Source organism: Sceloporus occidentalis, unplaced genomic scaffold (assembly GCF_023333645.1).
Source record: "Sceloporus occidentalis isolate IW3139 unplaced genomic scaffold, rSceOcc1.0.p SCAF_3, whole genome shotgun sequence".
NCBI lineage: Eukaryota > Metazoa > Chordata > Lepidosauria > Squamata > Phrynosomatidae > Sceloporus > Sceloporus occidentalis.
The window spans coordinates 97121201-97141684 of NW_028316983.1; the positions used below are offsets into that span (position 1 = coordinate 97121201).

Genomic DNA, 20484 nt, shown 5'->3' on the forward strand with positions numbered 1-20484 from the left:
CAAATAAAATCTCAGTGAGCTAATAAGGAGCTCCTTATTTGCTCTTTTTTCAATAGCAGGAAAATACCTTTTTTATTTCAGTAAGCTTTTGGGATATTACTATTTTACAAGAAAAGAGTTTTTTTAATGTGTTGCAATGCTTTTTCTTTTTGTTTTAGATTAATGTTTTAAATGATAATAAGGTTGTTGTTTGTTTAAGACTGCTTTAATCACATTTTTTTTGCTCATTTTTAGCCATATGTGATCATATTTAGAATTTGCTTTAGTTTTGTAAGCCACCTTGAGTCTCAGTTTATAGGCTCAACAGCAGTCACATACTTTTCAGAAAAAGAGAGCCCGCTTCAAACATAAAATTAAAACATAGAGGTTATGGACATTGTATTAATGTTTATTTCTTAACTTGCTTTCCCTTTCATTGTCATGATAATTTAGAGTGATTTATGAACATATTCATAAGACACCTGCCAGGTTTTTTCCCTCTTTTTCCCCTAAGTATAATCCAAACACAAAGAAGCATGGAATCAGAAGCAAAAGTTAAATGTTCTTAAGAAGAAGCTAATCTTTCATAAGAGGTCATGAGAGTAAATCCTTTACTTGTGCTTTTTAAGCATATATGCAGCCTTTTCAAACATCTTCTTAAAACCTCCAGACACATGGATAGCCCTCTCATGTTTATATGTTCTCTTCCATTCAGCATCAGAGACATAAGGAATCCCCTCTTAGTTCTGTTCGAAAGAGGCAGAACTAGTCAAAAGTCAAAATATAGCTCAACAGGACAGCTATTCAAAGTTCCATCAAGCAGTAAACAACAGAAGCCATCTTTGAAAAATAAAACCCTTATTAGTAAATGTAGTAGAAATTTTCAAATTGCAAACTGTTATTTCCAAAGGAGGGGGGAATGGATGCGAAAGCCTGAGAAAGACACACATATCTATGGGCGAAGATGAAAGGAACAAACAGAAAGGAGGTGGGGGAGAAACTAGAGAAGGATTAAGGCACACTCTGGTTTTAGGTTACAGAGTTTATTGAGCCCTTTACATTTTATTGTGTGTGTTTTTTACAGGTAGAGTTATTTTGAAGCAGGGGGTAAGGAATGATGTTTTGAGGGCTTGCTACAGAAACACTGGAGTGGTTTGAGTATAGTTTTGAGGGTGGTAAGGTCAGTTAAAATAAATAGGACTTGTTCAACAGCACTTGATTTTAAAATGCCATCTATCCAAATGTTGACCAAGTCCCAGGGACGAACAAAAACAATCACAAACATCTGTCAAAAATAATTAAATTAGTTAGAACACAAAATTGGGCAAGTTCAGCATGGTTTATGGTTTTAAGCATGGTTGTAAACAGGCTGACTAAAAAGTGACCTAGTCTCTCAGCCACTGCTTCACATTTAATGTGAAATTCCATTCATTGTCCTTGAAGGATTTGACTTGTGTGCGATTGAGAAAAATCCTGTTTTCTCTTAGCACTTTCCTATATGCTCTAAAGTTCAAAATTATGGGGGGGGGGAATGAACTCCCACTAATGTGTTTATTTGTAGGATGATGTATTCTGAATAATAGTTGTATTGAAACATGATGTAGGAATAGTGTAAACCAGTGGCATCATGGGGGGGGGGGGTAGACGCACCATGTGATATCCTAAAACATCTACATTTTGGCAGAAACAGGCTGTGGCATTCATCTGTTTCCCTTTAAAATGCTTTAAGAGATGGTGAGAGTGGTGGGGGAGAAGCTCAGTGGGGGGGAAAAGGAGTGGCCCCAGAATTTTTTAAAATTCAAATTTCAAATTTCAAAATTTTAATTTTTTTAAAAAAATGAAATTTTTATTCTTTTAAAATTTTCTTTAACAATATCACATTTTAACCAAATCTTCACTGTGTATATGTATATAAATACATTTAGGTTGTGTGTATGATACTGTAATTTGAAGGCATAGTTTTAATTTTGCTAGTTATTTATGTCAGAACTATTAGCATTACATTCAGTAGTATATGGGAATTATGATTTATGAGTAACATTAGGGGGAAAAACATTACTAAGAATTCTATATGTTGTGAATTTGTAGGAGGTCAAAGGGAGGGGTGACACCGTGAGTTACTGCACTGGGTGACACCAACCCTAGTGACGTCACTGGGCTAAACCATCTGCTGCTTAGTTTGACTACACAGTCATCATGTGGAAGAAATCCAGTGTGACGTAGCGGCTATACAGATTGCTCCTAAGGGGTGGCATGTAACCATCCCTTTCTTGGCCAGATCAGGGGCCCGATAACCTCACGCCATGGCCCTGATCCAGCCTCTGGAGAGCACAAAAAGGAGCCGCAAAAAGCCACTCCTTTTTGTGCCCTCCAAAGGGTGCCATAGCTGTAGTGACCTTTTGGCACTGCATCATTTGGATGCAGTGCCAGAGGTACATCATGATGGCGTGCGCTGTCTGGACCAGAACATGCCAAAATGGTGCCAGGGGGGTGGAGTTAGGGCAAACATCACCAGGATGCTGCACCCTGACTCTGCCCACAGGCCAGCACTTTCTGCCAGTCTGTATAGGGCCTTAGGGGACTGAACAAATCCATTGTGACTTTATTAAACACCAGAGCCAAGTGTTTAAATGTTGCGGTGGGGGTGGGAATTATTAAACGTGCTGTGGATCTTAAATATTTGACCTCCCCCTGCTGCCATAGGTAAAGTAATAGTTGTATTCTTCAATGTGTTTTCTTAATTCTTTTTAGGCTTCAGTAGAGCTGCATTACCATTTGGTTTGGTAAGGAGAGAACTATCCTGTGAGGGCTACTCCATTGATCTTCGGTGTCCAGGAAGTGATGTCATTATGATAGAAAGTGCTAACTATGGACGGACAGATGACAAGATCTGTGATGCTGACCCCTTCCAGATGGAGAACACAGAATGTTTCCTTCCTGATGCCTACAAAATCATGACACAAAGGTAAGAGACATGCTAACTATGATGCCTTACAAAGAACCAATTGAGCTAATATGGAATTGATTACGTTTGCACATCTTCGGAAAGGTCTAGCGCATTTTCTGATGCCTTTCCCTAGCCATTTTGGAAAGAAAATAATCTAGGTATCACCATTTTTATTTAGGAAAAAATCTGAAGAAACCTGCCATGCTGATTGGACTTCTTTTTAAAGTTTAAAAAGTTAAAAGTTTGTCTGAAAATAAAGCAGGAAAATGAATGCAAGGAGAGAGAGAGTCATTTTAATATGTTTGAAACGTTGCCCTATTCTTGTCTTATAGGAGGTCAAACAACCATTCAGAGGTTTTCTGAGAGCTGCTGCCAGTTTAAGTGGCTTATAAATATTCATTATAATTAATCACATTTAATGTAATAAATAAATAACTGGGCCCCCTACAAAGTATATTAAACAGAAATTAAACCTGTTTATACCTGTAGTCCACTGGAATGCTCTTATAATTCATCTTGACGATGCTTAACCTTTATAATACCTGACATATAATGGGATGGGATGATATTGGGTAGATCAAAAGCCACCCCACTTCTCTTTCCCCTTCCTACTTTGAATTCAAATGAGAGCACACACACCCATTTATTAAAATGATCACTAGCAGTTTGGAGATGCAGCATCAATACAAATTTAAAGAATGAGTCGCCTCTAATGGCTAGAGCTAATAAAATACACAATTTGAAATTTAATTATTTTATTGCTTTTTTTACCTGAAGCCAATGTGTAATTGTTTTGAGCATATGTTTTAAAGACACCAGATTAATTTAAATTCAAGAAAATCTTGTAACCCGATGTGGTGTACCACATTTCTAAACATTTCAATTATTTCTAATAATTCCTGTAGTATTAATAACTACATTTAGATTGCATTGCAGTGACAAAACCATTTCGGTTGCATTGCAGGTAACAAAACTGGAAACATTTTATGTAATTGATACAGTGAAAGTTAAAGTCATATTCTCCAGCTGTCCCAATTTGGCAGGGACAGTACCAATTAATCCTCCGTCATCTTACTTTTTCCAATTGCTTTTAAAATGCCCCAGATTTTCCTCTTCCTGCTTTCTGCCATTGTCCACTTTTCCTTCATTTGCTGCAAACTTGAGTTCAAAGTGCAAAAATAGTCTGCACTCAAGTACCTCAGAAGACAGGAGGAAATACTACCCTTTTCAGGAAGCTCAGGCAAAAACAAGTTGCTACAGTTTTTCCTAGGATGTCGGTACTTCCTCATTAATAATTTTTTGCCATCTTCACCACATTCTGATGTTGCTTAGTTACATGTGTCATGGTTTTCATGGATGACATGTTGGAGAGTATGCTAAAAGATGACTAACAAGCACTTTTAACATTTTGGCTAACATGGATACTGTATTATAGTTGTCAAAATACTGGTAGTGTTTGCTTCTATTTTTAGTAAACCATAGTTTAGTATAGGATGCATAAGCTTTACTATCTGGGACTTGAAAATTTCAACCCTTTAAAATGAAACCAAAAACAGGTAATGTACACATCCAAAAACACTTTTGAAGGGCTGCAAAACAAAGAATGGGGAGGCTGTTCCCTTTTTTAAAAAGGAAAACCAATATTCCTGGAAGCTTTCAGGAATTTTTCCCCCTCTTTGTGATATATATACATATATATTCTTTTTATTGGTAGAATTCCTAAGATGGGGAGATCAGAAGTGCCAGTGTGACTCATGTAAGCATGATGTATATCCTTGAATTAGCATTACGTTTAAACCTAGACAAACAAGCAAACCTCAAATTGTTGTTTAGGAAGTTGATTTGTTTCAGTATATGTAGGGGTAGCTGTGTTGGCCATTTAACAAATGCAAACAAAAATCCATTAGTGATACCTTTATTGGCCATCTGAAGCTTGCAACAAGTATATTGTGCATTTCAGTTGGCCAATAAAGGTATCACTGATGGATTTTTCTTTGCATTTGTTTCAATATATCTTCGGTATGTTTTTCAAATGTAACATTAAACCATTGCTAACTGAAAGTGGAAACGAAAGTTTCCAGTTGTAAGCTATGCATGAGGACATGGAACAAAGTACACAAATCTGAATCCTGTTCATGTAATGCTAAAACATGTAACCAGTATTATCTTTTATCTATATTTTCAGAAATTTCTGAATGCTTAATAGCCAAAAAAACACCACATATGTTTATTGATATGAGTTTCTGTTCAATAGTAATATAATTCTCTGTGCTCACTATTTGCCTGACATTTCAGGGTGGTAAATAGACTAAGGGACAAGGCAGACAGCTGGGAAGAAGCAGGATCAGGCCACTCTGACTTCAATTGGGCATACTGCATGGTGTATGCACAGCCTGTTCCCAAAGTGGGCCACCACCGCAGGGTCCAAGCCACACCAGACACGAGTTAGCTTAAACCAACTCTTGTTTGCAATGGTGTCAGGCTCCTTTTTGCAGCGTCAGAGTGGCTTCTGGTCAGTTTGGGGGAGTGCATCATCTAAATGCCATGCCCTCAAAGCAGCCGTAAGCTGCTTCATTCGGCCCATGTGTTTCCGGCATTATAATGTTACTATTTCTCCTTATACACTTATGTGAAACTAAAGCTTTCTGATCAATTTGCTTCAATTTTGGTTAAATGGGAACAATCCAGCCAAAGCAAAACACCTTCAAGTAACATTTTTTACAGGAAAGCTGAGCATTATCATAAATTTCTTTCGCTGAACTGTGTTTCCTTTTCCCTTTGCTTTTTAATGCTATAAATCACAGCCTCTAAGCCCAGGATTCTTACTGTCCTTTGTATGTCTAGACTGTATTGTATACTCCCAAGAAAAAGTTCCTTTTGCACATCTAATGACAATTATGATTACCTACAAATACTTGTATTACCTGTATTATTTACAGGTATTTTTTTTTCTTCAAGAAAAAACTCACAAAATGGGCTGGAAGTGTAGTCTCCACACACAGATTTTTAATTATTCTTCTTGTTGTTACTGTTATTAACATTAATTGTAAAGTCGAAGGCCAGTCCCCCCCAAAATGCACTGACAGAGAAATGCACCTATATTTCTCTGTTAAAGCAAGTAGACTTTTTAAAAAGGAAATTCATAAAAATAAATAATACAGTAATAAAGGATATACTTTGAAGTTAGTTGCTGATTCATATTCATTAAGCATGCTGTGCTAGTAAAGGTCTGCATGCCATACTGTACGTATTCTCAAAATAAAGTGCTCTCCTCTTCCTTTGTTGGGTCACTCATTGATCCTACGTGCAGTAGCTGGACTAAAATTGGAGCTCAGTACACAAACTTTTTAATTTGCTCTCCTGACCTTTCTATTTATACATTCGTGATCTGGTTGTTTAAAATTCTTAAGACTCTTAATTTGGGATCTCCTCTCCCTTTTGTTGTTGTCTTAAATGTACGATTTGTTTTTTAAAAAGCTCATTTATTTCAGGAAAGGAAGGGGCAGGGAGCAGAGAGAAGTCAGGTATCTTCTGACAAATGTTTTTAATTCCTTTTGTCAACATGACTGACACATGGATGAAAAAACAAAACAAAAATAAATTACCTTTCTGATCAGATCCCATCCTGTGAGCATTACAAGTATTCCCTTGCTTGTCAGGCTTCAAAAAAAAAAAAAAAAAAAAACGGAGGGGGGAGTGTGGGAATATCAGATGAGTTTCCTTTCAAGTGAAAACAAGGCTAGCCCTCTTCTTTCTAATGATAATGAATAAAGGAAAGGCTTTCACTAGAACCCACAGACTTGGACAGTTGGATGGGGAAATCACCCGTCTCATCAGAATAATCTCATCCTGAATTGCTTTGCCCCTTAAACCTCAAGCATACATAGGCTAAAAACCTAAACCACTTCGACAAAATTCCCTGATAAATTATTGCATTAACTGAACTCTACTGAGAATCATTTTGTAGGATCTCACTATATATGCCTTGTGACAACACCAAAAATGGTTTGTAAAATTGTACAACAATACACTGTTAAAACGCTCTTAACATTGCCTTAAAATTACTTATCTCCAGCTTTGCCATCCATATAAAGCATAGATATGGAAATGTTTCTGCTTTACTGGTTTTTACATCAATGCAATAGCAGTTCCTTCTGCAGCTTGAATCACCTACTATTTTCTAAAAGGTGTTCTATGTGAAAGGTGTCTTATATTCATCTACAACCTGCATTTTTCTATTTCTCTTTCACTCGGTACTTCGGATACTTGCTGCTCTTTCTCTGCCCCAGAAGTGATTGTATTGATTGTCACATATCAGATACCAATTTGGACGAATGCATTCCCTGAATGAATGTGCATCAAAGCTGTCATTGTAAATGACTGATCTCAAATATCAGGTCCTTATTTTCCTTTGGCATGTCATTGGCTTTCAATGCCCGAGTCTGAAAGATACTTGACAAACCTCTACTGTACATGATTATCAGAGCCAGACACACTCTCTCTTAGGCATTCCTTTATTTGGTGCTGGCTTCAGCTCACATCAAAGTGGACTTACAGACATAGGCATTCTTTCTACATACTTGTCTCAAAGGGCAAATTTGTAGTCGGATGGCTGTTGCAGAGTTCTTCCTATTTAGGATCACTTTTACAAAAGAAATAGGCTAAATTTTGTGAATACATTTTCTTCATAAAGGAGAGATGTGCAAAACTGGACTCTCTTAGTTCCCTGAAAAATATGTTAACAATACTTTCAGTTAAGTAGTGTTTTACTTTCTTTCTTTACACATCCATGATGTTTTTCTTTTATTGTTATTGTTAATCATGCTTTTCCTAACATTTCATATGAGTGTGTTATTGCTCATAACAACGACTCAGCAGGATATACCTTAGCTAATCTAAGTATACTGCTTTATAATCTACTGTACCTGACCATCTTCAACTGAAATGCAGTTTTATCCATAGGGTAATTATTTTAAGCCTCTTGTCCATAAACTCAGTGCAATTTGTAGTAGATAGCACAGTACAGCCGCCCCTCAAAATTTGCGAACTTAGAGTCGGTGGTCGGCAAGCGGAAAGGGACAAAATGGTACAGGCGCACGTGCAGCAGTGCATATAGGTGAGCGGCACCATTGAAATAAAAAAATTGGCATTTTTCCAGATTTGTGCGTATGTGTGTGTGTCTAGAACGGATCCCCCACGAATCAGGAGGGGTGACTGTAATGTATATCACTGCCTTTACTGTTTGCTAATGGGACAAAAGGATTAAAGCATGTTGAAAACAGGCCATTGTGTGCAAAAATGTTTTTGACAGTGGGAAGGGATTTTACTATAGAAGATCATTGATATTATTTATGATTATTTCCCAAAATATAACTTCTGTCATGGACTGTTTGATTGTTTAACAGAAGAAGGGAAAAACAGCACTGAACACAATGCCCAGCTGTCTCTGAAATTTGTAATTCACACTTCTAATTAATTCTGTTGCAGTTCTATTAAAGTTCTAGATTAAATCTATTTCATACAATGGATTGATTGAATTTTTAAAAAACCACAGCAGCCTTTTACTACTGCAGCCCAAATAAAAGCTAACTTAATACTTTGAGGAAGGAAAAGTAAATAAACTTGTAGTCTGCTTGTAAACCATGGCATAAATAGGTTCCTTTTGGCAACATCTAGAGTGATAGATTCTTTTCCTTTTAAAAAAAATGGCAAATAAGTTGCATATACTTTAACAGGTTTTCATATATAGCATTTTGTTAATGCTCATAGTTGCTTTGACTCAGATGGCATGAAGGTATATTACTGCCTGTACATTTTCTGTCCAGCATTCTGGTTAGCTGTGGTGTAATAGAGTTTTTGCCCATGCCAGAGCCATCTAATGGCTACATACATGCTGATGAAAGGAATCTTATCTTGATGGAAAGTAAGTGGCCAGACATACATCTAAGGATTGCATTAATCAATATTTTGTCTAAAGAGGAGGGAGGAGGAGGAGGAGGAGGAGGAGGAGAAAAGAGCTTTAGGTTGCAGATTCGCTGTCAAATCTCACAGTTCCTGACAGAATGTATTTCCATAGCACTGAACCATGGCGGTTAGAATGGTGTCAAACTGCATTAATTTTTCCGTGTAGATGCAGCCAGAATAACATTTGGAGAAGACCATTATTCCCCCTCTGCTTGTTTCTTGACAAATCTACCTCTCTGTTTCCCTGGAAGACCTAACTTTTTGTTTTATATCCAATGTATATAATATACATAATAAACACACAAAAAGCTTACAGTAATCTCATTATTTATAAAAGCAATAATACAATTGTATGGGAGTACTACCCTCATAGCATAGCTAATTATATTTCTATATTGGCCGCTTTAACCTTTAAATCAGATGTGAAGTGGATTTAGGGATCCTATACATGGAACTTGTGACCCATTTATCTCAGCTCTTTCCTGGAGAGACCTTTATTAAGCTATGATGACTGCTGAATAGGAAATGTAACCAAGATTATTTTTATTCAAATATAATTTAAATATTCATCAAAGAAGATTTATGCTTGAAACTGACAGAGACTATTAACATCAAAAAAATATAATTAACTGCACTGGGTATCATGAAGCAGAGTTAGCCAAATAGCCGAGAGGTCTAATTGCTCTGGAGTTTGCAAAGCAATAGTTTATATATTATACGGTTGCTGTGGAATTAATAGTAATGTGGTTTCCTATGCAAAGCAATTAAAGCTTTCTGTTCAGGTTCATTGCTCTATAGGATATCTGTTGAATATCATGTAGTAAACAGAATTGACACTTTGAGAAGACAAAGTGAAAACCGTTATGGGAGTGTAGATTAAAATGAAAATAATATAGTAATATCTTTCAATTTTATATTTTTTTGAGGGATAGGCATTTGGCACCAAGAAATAGTTTTAAAATATAGGCAAATTAAATGTTTCTGATAATTGCAAAATGATAGACTGAACAGAAAACAATTCTATACTGTACTGTACTGTATAATCACTGGTCTTTCAAATTGTGAAGGCTGTGTTGTCCATAATTATGGTTAAGGTTATAATAAAAGTATTATCTTCACCTTTTGGGATGACAGCCTTTGTTATACAATTTGAGAAAGTGATACATTTTAAAAGTGAATTTCATCCTTTTTTTTTACTTGTACACCCTGTTAGTCCTTTTTTAGTCAAAAATTATAATGACACTTTACTACTGAAATAGCTGAAATATGAGAATTTAAGGGTCCAGATAAGAGGAATAGCATGATGTTAACCAGTGCTCCATTAATAACAGTGCAGCTAATTGCCTAATGCATTGATCATCATTATTCACAAATCATTCCAATCTAATACAAGACAGATAGCAATTTAAAGCTAATAAATATAAAGATGATGCAGTTATAACCATACAGCTAAATATACAACTGTTAAAATATAAAGCTTATCTTTATAGGCAAAAACTGGAGGATCCTTTACTCTTTTGGGCTCCAAAATTCACTACAATTATTTATATCTGTATAATTCTGTTTGAAGAAAATGGAAACAGGAAGTAGAACAGATCCAGTCAGATTTGCAATCATTTATAAAGATTTGCCATGTTATACATTATTCAACACACTTGCCCTGTTTATATCAGTGACATAAGAGTGTGTGCTTCTTTCTCAGCAGAATACTGTTTTTGCTGCTTCACAGCACACTGTCTTATACTCCCAGGCCTCCACATGGTGTTAGCAGATATTTAAAGCATCTCTGCCTAGCATTTTATAGGTCATGATGAACTGAGTCTATAAACCAAGCTACTGTTATTAAGTTAATGTAGTCAATGGGTGTAACTTAGACTGAATACTTCACTCGGTGTAATAATTTTACCCTGCTACAGAAAAATCACTTGAGGTTTTTTTTTAAAGATAAGTATCAGTCATCATAGTCAAAATTGCTTGATTTTGTAATAATGCTACCAAACTACTGAATAGAATTGTGCTCCACAGATTTATACAGGGTAATTGTCTGCTTTTAAAATTATTGTTTTAATGTGTTTTCTTAGACTCATTAAAATTGTCTCCTTTTCCATATAAGATTATTATAGGACCCATGCGAGAGACAGCATGATGCAATGGTTTGAGGGTTGGACTAAGATCCTAAGAAACCAGGGTTTAAATCCCCACTCAGTTATGGAAACCTACTAGGTGACTTTGGGCAAGTCACACTCCTTCAACCTTAGAGAAAGGCATGGGGGAAATCCCATCTTAATAAATTATGTCAAGAAAACCATTTTATGGCCTTAGGGTCAACATAAGTTAGAAATGGCTTTAAAGAATACAACAAGGTCCATAGGATCCACCCCCCCCCCCCCCCAACAGATAAAACCTTATCTCCACATAGGGTTGCCATAAGTGAGGACCTCCAAACCGGGACAAATGTAGGACAAATGCAGGACAACGTTTTCAAATGTAGGACACATTTTATAAAAATGGAGGACACTCAAAAATTGAGGCTTTTTTTAGAAATGTTAATATAAATGCATGTTTCTTAGGCATGATCAAAATGGAGGACATTTTGACATTATTTGTAGACAGATCACGGAAATGTACTTCCCTTTCTGGCCACCCCCCTCTCCCCATTCCAAACAGCACATTTGAGCATTGAAGCTGGCTTTATTTTAACATTGCCTCTTGCATATTTCAGAGGCTTATTCCACAACCAAACCCTTTGGTCAAGGGACTTTGGTTTTTCTTCATTTTGGCTTGTTTTGTCTGTATTCCTCCCCACTAAATAAAGGAGACATGAAATGGAGTTAATGGGTACAAGTTGTTAAACAAAAAAGTCTTGTGAGACTCTGTAGGCAAGAGGTGCACCATGTTAAGAACTGCATTAAGCACACTTAGGCTGCTGCCACACTGCTTTCACTCTCATCACTCCATCCTATGGAATCCTGGGATTTGTAGTGTGTTGTGGTGCCAGGGCTGGGCTTTGAAATCTCAGGCATAAGAGAGGCAAAAGGCTTGGGCTGCATCTACACTGGAGAAATAATCTGGTTTGAGACCACATTAACTGTCTTGGCTGAATGCTATGGAATTCTGGGAATGGTGGTTTGTTCCAGCACCACAGCAGAATGGCAGTTAACCCCTGGAAAGCTCTCTGACCAAGGTGACCAATGCCCTCACCCCAAAATGTAGGGCACCCAAGCAAAAAAATGTAGGACATGGCCAAAAATAAAAGCTAAAATCACCCATGTAATTATAAATTCCTGCTTCTTAGCCATGATCCAAATGGAGGACATTTTGAAATTTGACAGAAGAGGACATGTCCTGGAAAAGGAGGAGGATGCCTGGTCACCTTGTCTCTGGTCCAAAATACACTGCAGAAATAAAACATAGCTGGACTGAAATGCCCAGAGTGCCTCACCAAAGCTGCATCCACACTGAGGAAATAATCCAGTTTGAGAGTGACTTAACTGTCCTGGGTTAGTGCTGGGGAATGCTGGGAATTGTAGTACATTGTGGCCCCAGAGCTATCTCTGACAGGGAGTCCCATAACCCTCCAAACGTAGTTGAACTGCACTTCCCAGAATTCCTCCCCAGGTGCATCCACACTGAGGAAATGGTCCAGTTTGAGACTGCTCAGTGCTGGGGAATCCTGGGAATTGTAGTCTATTGTGGCCTCAGAGCCATCACTGACAGAGAAGTCTCAATGTCTCCCAAACACTAGCATTCCCAGGATTCCCTAGCACTGAGTTAAAGCAGTCTCAAAGTGGGTTATTATTCCTGCAGTGTGTGTGAGAGATATAAAAGCTAGGGACTGGATTCATTTGGAGGATCTCTGTGTCCAAAACACACTGCTTGGACTGCCAGGGCTCAGTGCTATGGAATCCTGGGAATTGTAGTTTATTGTGGCACCAGAGCTCTCTGACAGAGAAGGCCAAATGCCTCACAGACCCCAGAATTCCAGAGCATTGAGCTTTGGCAGTTAAAGGGGTCTCAAAGTGCAGAGGGGGGGGGGGGGAGAGAAAAGCCAGGGAGTGTGAATGAGCTCTGAGAGGAAGAGGAGGAGGAGGAGGAGGAGGAGGGAGGGAGCCAAGGCAAGTGGCCAGGACCACCAGAGGAGCCCCTGCTTTTCCTCATCATCGCAGCCTTCTCACTGCTGGCAAGAGGCTCTGCCCCCAGCCAGGCAACGCCTCCATTCAGTCTCCTTTTGTCAAAAGAGCTCTGGTGCCACAAGAAACTACAATTCCCAGAATCCCATAGCACTGAGCCATGGATGTTTAAGGGGGGGGGGGTTCAAACTATTTCTGCAGCCTTTTGCAACCCCAAAGCCTTCTATTATTTACCAGCAACTTGCAAGGCAAAATCTCTTCCTTCCAAGCCCTTGAAAACCAACCCAAGGGGAGGGGGGCTGATTGCTTCTTTCCCATTGGTCAGCTTTGGGAGAAATTTGCATATTACAAGGAAAGGTGTATAGGGCCTCAAAAACGACCCTGTGATAAAGAATTACAACAATACTGAGTGCTATACATTTAAAAGATGAGGAGGCATTTAGACTCCCAGGGAAACAGGAACGATTTGTGGCCTTTTTTTCTTTGCTCACTGTAACCTGAAAGTAATGCCTTTTGCAGGGTATATATACCAAGTGGGCTGGCAATAGCTCTGAGTGGCAGATGTCTTGAAGACCTGCTCTCTAGGCTAAGCCAGGCAGGGAGGCGGGGAGGGTGGCACACAGCCATGGGGAGGGAGGGCTGGAGCTGCCTCCAGGGCCTTGCTGGGGGGGAGGTCCCGGGGGAGGGGCCAAACCGGGGCGGGACCTTGTGGCCCCGCCCCAAACCGGGAAAGTCCCGCCCCCAGGCAGGATATGGCAAGCCTATCTCCACAGATAAAATCTGTGATATTTCAAGGTTTCTCTCAACATAGCGCAGTCAAGAGTAGAACCCACCAAATTAAACACTTCTTAGAGACATCCTCGTAATGATGATCTGGGTATGTGTGACCTGTACTTTCCCCCTTAAATGCCTGGTATAGTTACTTAAAGGCACCAGATCCTATTTGGTCTCAGATGCTAAGCAGGGTCAGCACTGAATTAGTACTTGAATTGGAAACTGCCAGTAAATACCAGGTGTTGTAGGCTGTACTTCAGGGGAAGGAACTGGGCAAGACCACCTCTGAGTATTCCTTTTGTAAGGAAACCCTATTAAATTCATGGGGTCGCCTTAAGTCGATAGGCAAGTTGAAGGCACATACACATACATTCCATACAATTATCATCTTAAAAACTCTAAACATTAAATACTTCATGTGGTTTCACAAATAGCCCTGTTCTATTACAATTTAATTTTGTTATCTAGCTCCTTTTTGCCTTTACTTCAGAATCCCAGTTTGAGAGAAAGGTGAGATATAAATCTAATAAATAAATAAAGTAATTCTAACTCATATTTCATCTAGTGTAGCATCATCAGGTTTACTTTATTATTGGCAGTTTGTGGAAGTCTTACCTTTTTCATATTACTCCTCAGTATTGCTATTTTTCTGTGACTCTTAAGTAAATGGGGATAAAGATGTTGAAAAATCTAAAATGAACAAGGCCTTTTAGAAGCCTTGTAAAACTATTGTTTGGATATAAATCATACTGCTTTCCCTCAACCTAGGACCTATGTAAGATATGTGTAGTACTGGATTGGTAATGTGCCAGATTGGGTTCATTTTAAGTCTTCTTTAATAATAATTCCACTTACCATATATATGCATATATAAATCTTTTAAAAAAAAAGTCAAAAAATGGACCCCAAAAACCTGAGTGGACTTATCAACAGGTCAAAGTAAATACTGTACTTTAACCCTATATATAAAAAGAAAGAATCTCCTGGTGAAAGGGAAGAGTGTAACCTGTTCTGGAAGCACACACATACACACACCCCTCATCCATCCAGCCTTGACAGTGAGCACACACAGTTATGACTGCTGGAATTTTGTTTGGGGGGGGGGTTGCCATTGTTTTATTTTGCTTCATTCTTTGGATTCTTTATTACATGCCCCTAGTTTTACCCTTGACAGGTCATATCAAAATCCATAATTTTGAACCCCAAACTGGCCTTCTATTGATACATGTACTTTATAGTTGAGCGTATATGGCAGTGATGGTGAACCTTTTAGAGGCCGAGTGCCCAAACTGCAACCCAAACCCCACTTATTTGTTGCAAAGTGCCGTGTCCCTCTGGCTTTCTAGTAACAAACTGGCAAACTCTGTGCTGGGGCTATGGCACTTGTGCCCACAGAGAGGGCTCTGAGTGTCATCTCTGGCACGCGTGCCATAGGTTCTCCATCACTGGTATATGGTATATACACATGGCATATGTGCTGTATCTTTCAGGAGATAAATTTGGTGAACCAAGATCTGTTTCAAGATCTGTAGATGGTGTCTTATTTACTCAGAGTCCATTATTCTACTGCCATTATAATAGATATTGTCAATTACTATATATACCTAGTATTCATATATATAGTGCAAAGGTTCCTCACTGTTTTTAAAATAGCACTTTGGATAACATACCGTAAAACTAAATACCTATGAATCAGCTTTCAGTTATCACAAATGCCATCAGCAATGCCGTGTTCTCTTATCAGTCACTTCCTGCTGTCAACCTAGCACTTACTCCAACAAAAGAGAATTTGCATCCAATGTAATGCAGCATTACATCTAGTAATGCAGCGTTGTCTTGTGAACACAGAGCTTTTAATTGTGCAAATTCATGACTCTTGCAGTGGCAGGAAATTTGATAAAAGGATTAGATTGTAAATATTTTCAATTCAAGTAAAATTAGCTGTGAGCCGATAGAGATGGGTCAGCAGAATTCTTACATTTCTGGACTTGTTTGCCTCGGGAGAGGGGAACAACAAAACAGCTATTGCCAAATATTTGATTTATTTATTTTTAAACACAGTTTTTCTGTTTGATCATGCAAGGCCTACTAAATCATGCAAAGCAACCGACACTCCTTTTTTCCCCTTTAAGGAGTCAAGAGATGCGTTTTCAGTGGAGGTGTTATACCTGAAAGCTTTACAAACTTTATAGATGCTAATTATATCCAGATACCACAGTGGCTGAGGAATAACAGTTCTTTTGTGGCATCCATGTTCTCTCAAGGAAACACACACACACACACACAGTGTATTACTTGTTGCCCAAACTTCAGAGATGCATTTTAATAGAAAATGACACCACTGATACTGAGTTGATTAAAGACCCTTCCAGGGGGACACCACTTCTGTAGCATGCTTTAAACCACATGGGGGGAAAGGGGTGGGGAAATCAGCAGATCATATCAAAAGCCTTTCATTTAGTTATTAGTCACCAGTCTGACATTTATACTTTTAAAGACATGAATAGAAAGTTACTTAAAAGGTGCAGGAGGGGGAACGGGGGGGGAGATATTCATGCTTGTCTCCGATTGCAATCTAATCAGTGCAAGGAAGAAGGGAAAGACAGAATAGGATGGGGGGAGGATTCAGATCATTAGGGAACAGCTTGAAATTAGTCATCTTATGGCTTCTTTTGCTATTAAAATTCTGTTTCACTTTGTATTGGAATGTGCCACAGTGCTTCAGAACTGCCATGCAAATATCTCACATGGGCGAATAGCTTACTGATCACACCCAACTCTGCCTCCCTGCCAGAAATATCATAAAAAGAACTATATTAAATGTATCTGCTTATAAGGATCAGTTTATTCTGCCTGGAAAGAATTGCCTGTTGTTTCTCTCCCCAGCCTCCTGTGCCTCATTACTCATTGCAGTACTCTGAGAGGGTAATTAATGGTCTAGAAGAGCCATTTAGGGAAACCCAGAGCCATGAGGGTGAAAAATATTTCTCTGTGGAAGGATCTTTAAGGATTAAATAATTACAGGCGCTAGAGGTTTGTGATGACCAATCTAAATTGGAACATAATTAGGAGGAACATGGTCCTCCTTATCAAAGTACTTGATGTGTACAGCTATTCTCATACCAGGCAACTAATTAAATATTTAAAGATGCCTTCCCCTTGCACCCTCCCAAGAAAAATAACCTGCCACACAAAAGGGCTGATGACTTTTGCAGATAATTAACAGGTGAGGGGAGAGGGATTTAGATTGCCTCCAAGGTTTTGCAAGGTCACTGTTTATTATACTGTAACTCCTATATGGCCTGGTAACGGGATTCTTGCTAATTTAAATCTTAAGTAGGACATCCCATTGTGATTTCCCATTCCCCTTGTCAAAATGGGGAGTGATGGTTTCGGTAGGTGAAAACTGCAGTAGGGAACATTTCCATAAGTAATTGGTCCTAATTGACACTGGCCCCAATATATCGAGAGAGATACATTGTAATTATCCGAGGAGAAGTTTTAAAACTCTAGGCATCCTATAAATGTTTAAATAAATAAGTATGCATACATTCATTCACCCTGTGTATCTGCGATAACGTCCCTGCATTATGTTGAGACACGATGACCCTTTGAAATTAAGGGAGTCTCAGTGGTCTGCTCTGTAAATAAATATGCCTTATTTTACTCCTAAAATGAACCCACTTTTATGTTGAATGTGCATTTCTGCAAACAAGGAAGTTGGTCTGGATTAATAAGACTCTGAGCAAGTCAGGCCTAATTTGCATTAAACTGACCCAAAGGTCTTGTAAAATTGCTCAGAATTATCAAGCCCTCTAGCATATCAGAGGTTTCGTTAACAAATTACTGGTGTTATTTTAAAAAAAATGCTTATTTGGCTAATTAAAGAAGCTTTTAAAGGCAGTTTTAAATTTTATTTAAAATATATGCAAATTACATTATATAAAATCTGCAGACTGACAAAATAACATTTTAACAACATTTATGGACATTGGAGGGTTTTTTTTTAAAGCTTCTCCTACCAAATCTATTGTATCTCTACTTTACATCAGTAGTGAGCACATATAGTGCTGTGGTTTGAGTATTGGACTTTGACTCTGGAGATCAAGATTTGAATCCCTACTCAGCAATAGAAACCCACTGGGTGACCTTGGGTAAGTCACACGCCCAGTCTCAGAGGAACTTGCCAATAAAATCCCATTAAAGGTTCACTTTAGGGTCACCGTATCAGAAATGACTTGAAGGCACACAATAACAACAGCAATAAGCATACAACATGGAAGCAAGACAAATGAAATTTACTGATAGTCTTTTCCAATTTGATTGCTAGGGGTGATAGAAGTTATAGTATAGCACATTTAGAGTGACATTTTCAATCTCTGGTCTTTTGGATAGCTGAGATCTCAACTTCCAGAAATGCCAGCTAATATGGCCAGTGCTCAGTAATTCTGGGAATGAAGTCTCCAGCGTTTGGAGGATCAGAGTCTAAGAATAACTGATCTAGAAGACACTAGATTAGAAAATGGAAATTCTGTTTGGGAAACATGTCTTCTCCAATGGTTGAAAGGAGTTGTCCATACTGAAAGGAGTTTAAGAGGGGAACAAAAAACAGGCATGGATAGCTTGCACAGAATTCTCTGCCTGGTTTTGGTGATGGTGTTGTCTTACCTGATATCCTTCTCTTACTGTTGTACCCTGTACAGTAGTCTAAGACCTTTTTGAGGTCTCCCTGACCTTCAGGAGAGTTGTTTAGAGAGGTGCTGAGGACTGCCATAACAAGACAAAAAAAAAAATCCACAATTGCCAACAGTACATATTGCTAAACGTCCTTGATCTATTGTAAGTTACTTGCTTGAATTTATACTAGTAAAATGTATTAAATTTACTAAAATCTAGCATACAGTGAAGTTTCATTAGATTTGTGCTGCAAGTCTTGACTCACGCATGAAGCATTATTTTCTTTCCTATGAACCTGTTCATTCTTTATGAGGTCTACTTCAGAGGATCCATTCTTCCATGGGTAATGGTTCTGTTCTCACAGATTAGATGATTGGGAAACAGGAAAAAGGACCATTTCAGTGCTGTCACCTGAGCTGTGAAAATTCTTCCTGGAAAAAATTGAGATGTCGACATTTTTGTTTCCAGATGTCAAATAAATGTATTTTATTCCCCGAGTATTTTCACAGTCTGTGCTATACACTGCACATTTAACTGGAAGTGAGTTTAGTTGAATTTAGCGGGACTATAGGATTTCACTGTTTATTATGCTTATCTTGTCCTCATCCCTTGTTATACTGATGTGATCTGCTGATGGTGTTTATTCTGTGTTCTTTATATCATTTATTTTAATTGGATTTATTTTTCATTGATTGTTTTAAACTATGTTGCTTAACTAGGAAAGTGCCATATAAATGCTTAAAATAAATGTGCAACCAAATTAAGTCACTAACAAATCTTTGGTCAGTGGGTTATCATGAGGATTAACAAGAGTTTTCTTTCTAACATTAGCACACTGCTATGCAGAGTTGTTCACATGGCTCTGCAGGATTTGGTGTGCTTAACTTCTTTTAGCATTAGGCTGAATACTGGGGAAAAAGAGAAATTGGCAGATTTCCTTTTAGGGTGAGAGTTTATTAGAGGACAAGTTTATATGCTGAAAATGTTCAGCGTTACGCTTTTAACCAAACCAATTTCTCAATTTTAAAAGTTTTGTGCATGCAGAACTGCTTTCTGATTTATACTGATTCTTCCCTTCTACTGAGCCTCTCGTGAAACACCCTGGCTCTTTTCAAGGGCCACAGCAGCTTTAGCAGAAGCCACAGACAGTTATAGTGATGAGGAATTGATGATAACTCTTGTCATGGGACTAGAATTCTGCATATGTGTCATTGAATACAATTCACAGTTTGAGCTTGGACCTTTTATTTCAGTTGCACATTATTCTTTTCACCTGTCACTAACACTTAGTGAATGGTGTCTGTTATTGAAAATGGATTGAATTGCTGGGTACAGATGCATGATTCAATGATTTACTCTCAAATTAATTTGAAGTCCACGATAGATTTTACAGAACTAGCCAAGAAAAGCATACAAAAGAAAGCTGTATTTATTATTTCAAAATATCTGCCACAAGCACTGCCTGTTACATTAATTATGACTAATGGAATCATTATTATGGAACACCTCCTTTGTCATATTAATTGCAGCACATTTACTTTCCTAACATTATGTTTATTTAGGAAGGTTTAACAAATAATCAGTACTTGAACACCAAAAGAAAACTCTGCTGGCAATTCTTTTGTGCTGTTAAAAATTGTTGGCTTATGCAAAGGTCCTGCTATCTTTATTATAGTCTCTTATGTTTCTTCAGGCCAGTGGGGCAGGACCCCCAGAAGTACTCAAGGGGATCCAGAGTTGCCCTGATCCTTTCCCTCCTCTTTCTTCTTGTCCCAAACCTTTTCTGTCCAGAAGGGGAAGAGAAAGGCAAGGAGGGCACATGGAATCTCTGCCTGTGGGAAGAGGAGAACTCTTACTTTATAAAATGTTAAAATATGAATATGCATGAATGTGTGAATAAAAATATGCACATTAAACTAACAAAATATTTTTATTCATATAGTACATCACATGGGGAGCATGACATCTGAATGTAAATGTAAAGGGGGTCAGAAGGGTAAAAAGTTTTAAAAC

General features: G+C 38.1%; 1 protein-coding gene across 20 annotated transcripts in view; it reads left to right on the top strand.

The window, feature by feature from the left end:
• ADGRL2 (adhesion G protein-coupled receptor L2) overlaps positions 1-20484 on the top strand; it is a 709985-nt gene that overhangs the window by 603415 nt on the left and 86086 nt on the right. For all 20 annotated transcript variants that reach the window (XM_089515518.1, XM_089515516.1, XM_089515525.1 and 17 more), the window contains one exon: positions 2731-2944. In XM_089515518.1, coding sequence (XP_089371644.1) covers positions 2731-2944 — 214 coding nt within the window. The remainder of the gene's footprint in view (positions 1-2730; positions 2945-20484) is intronic.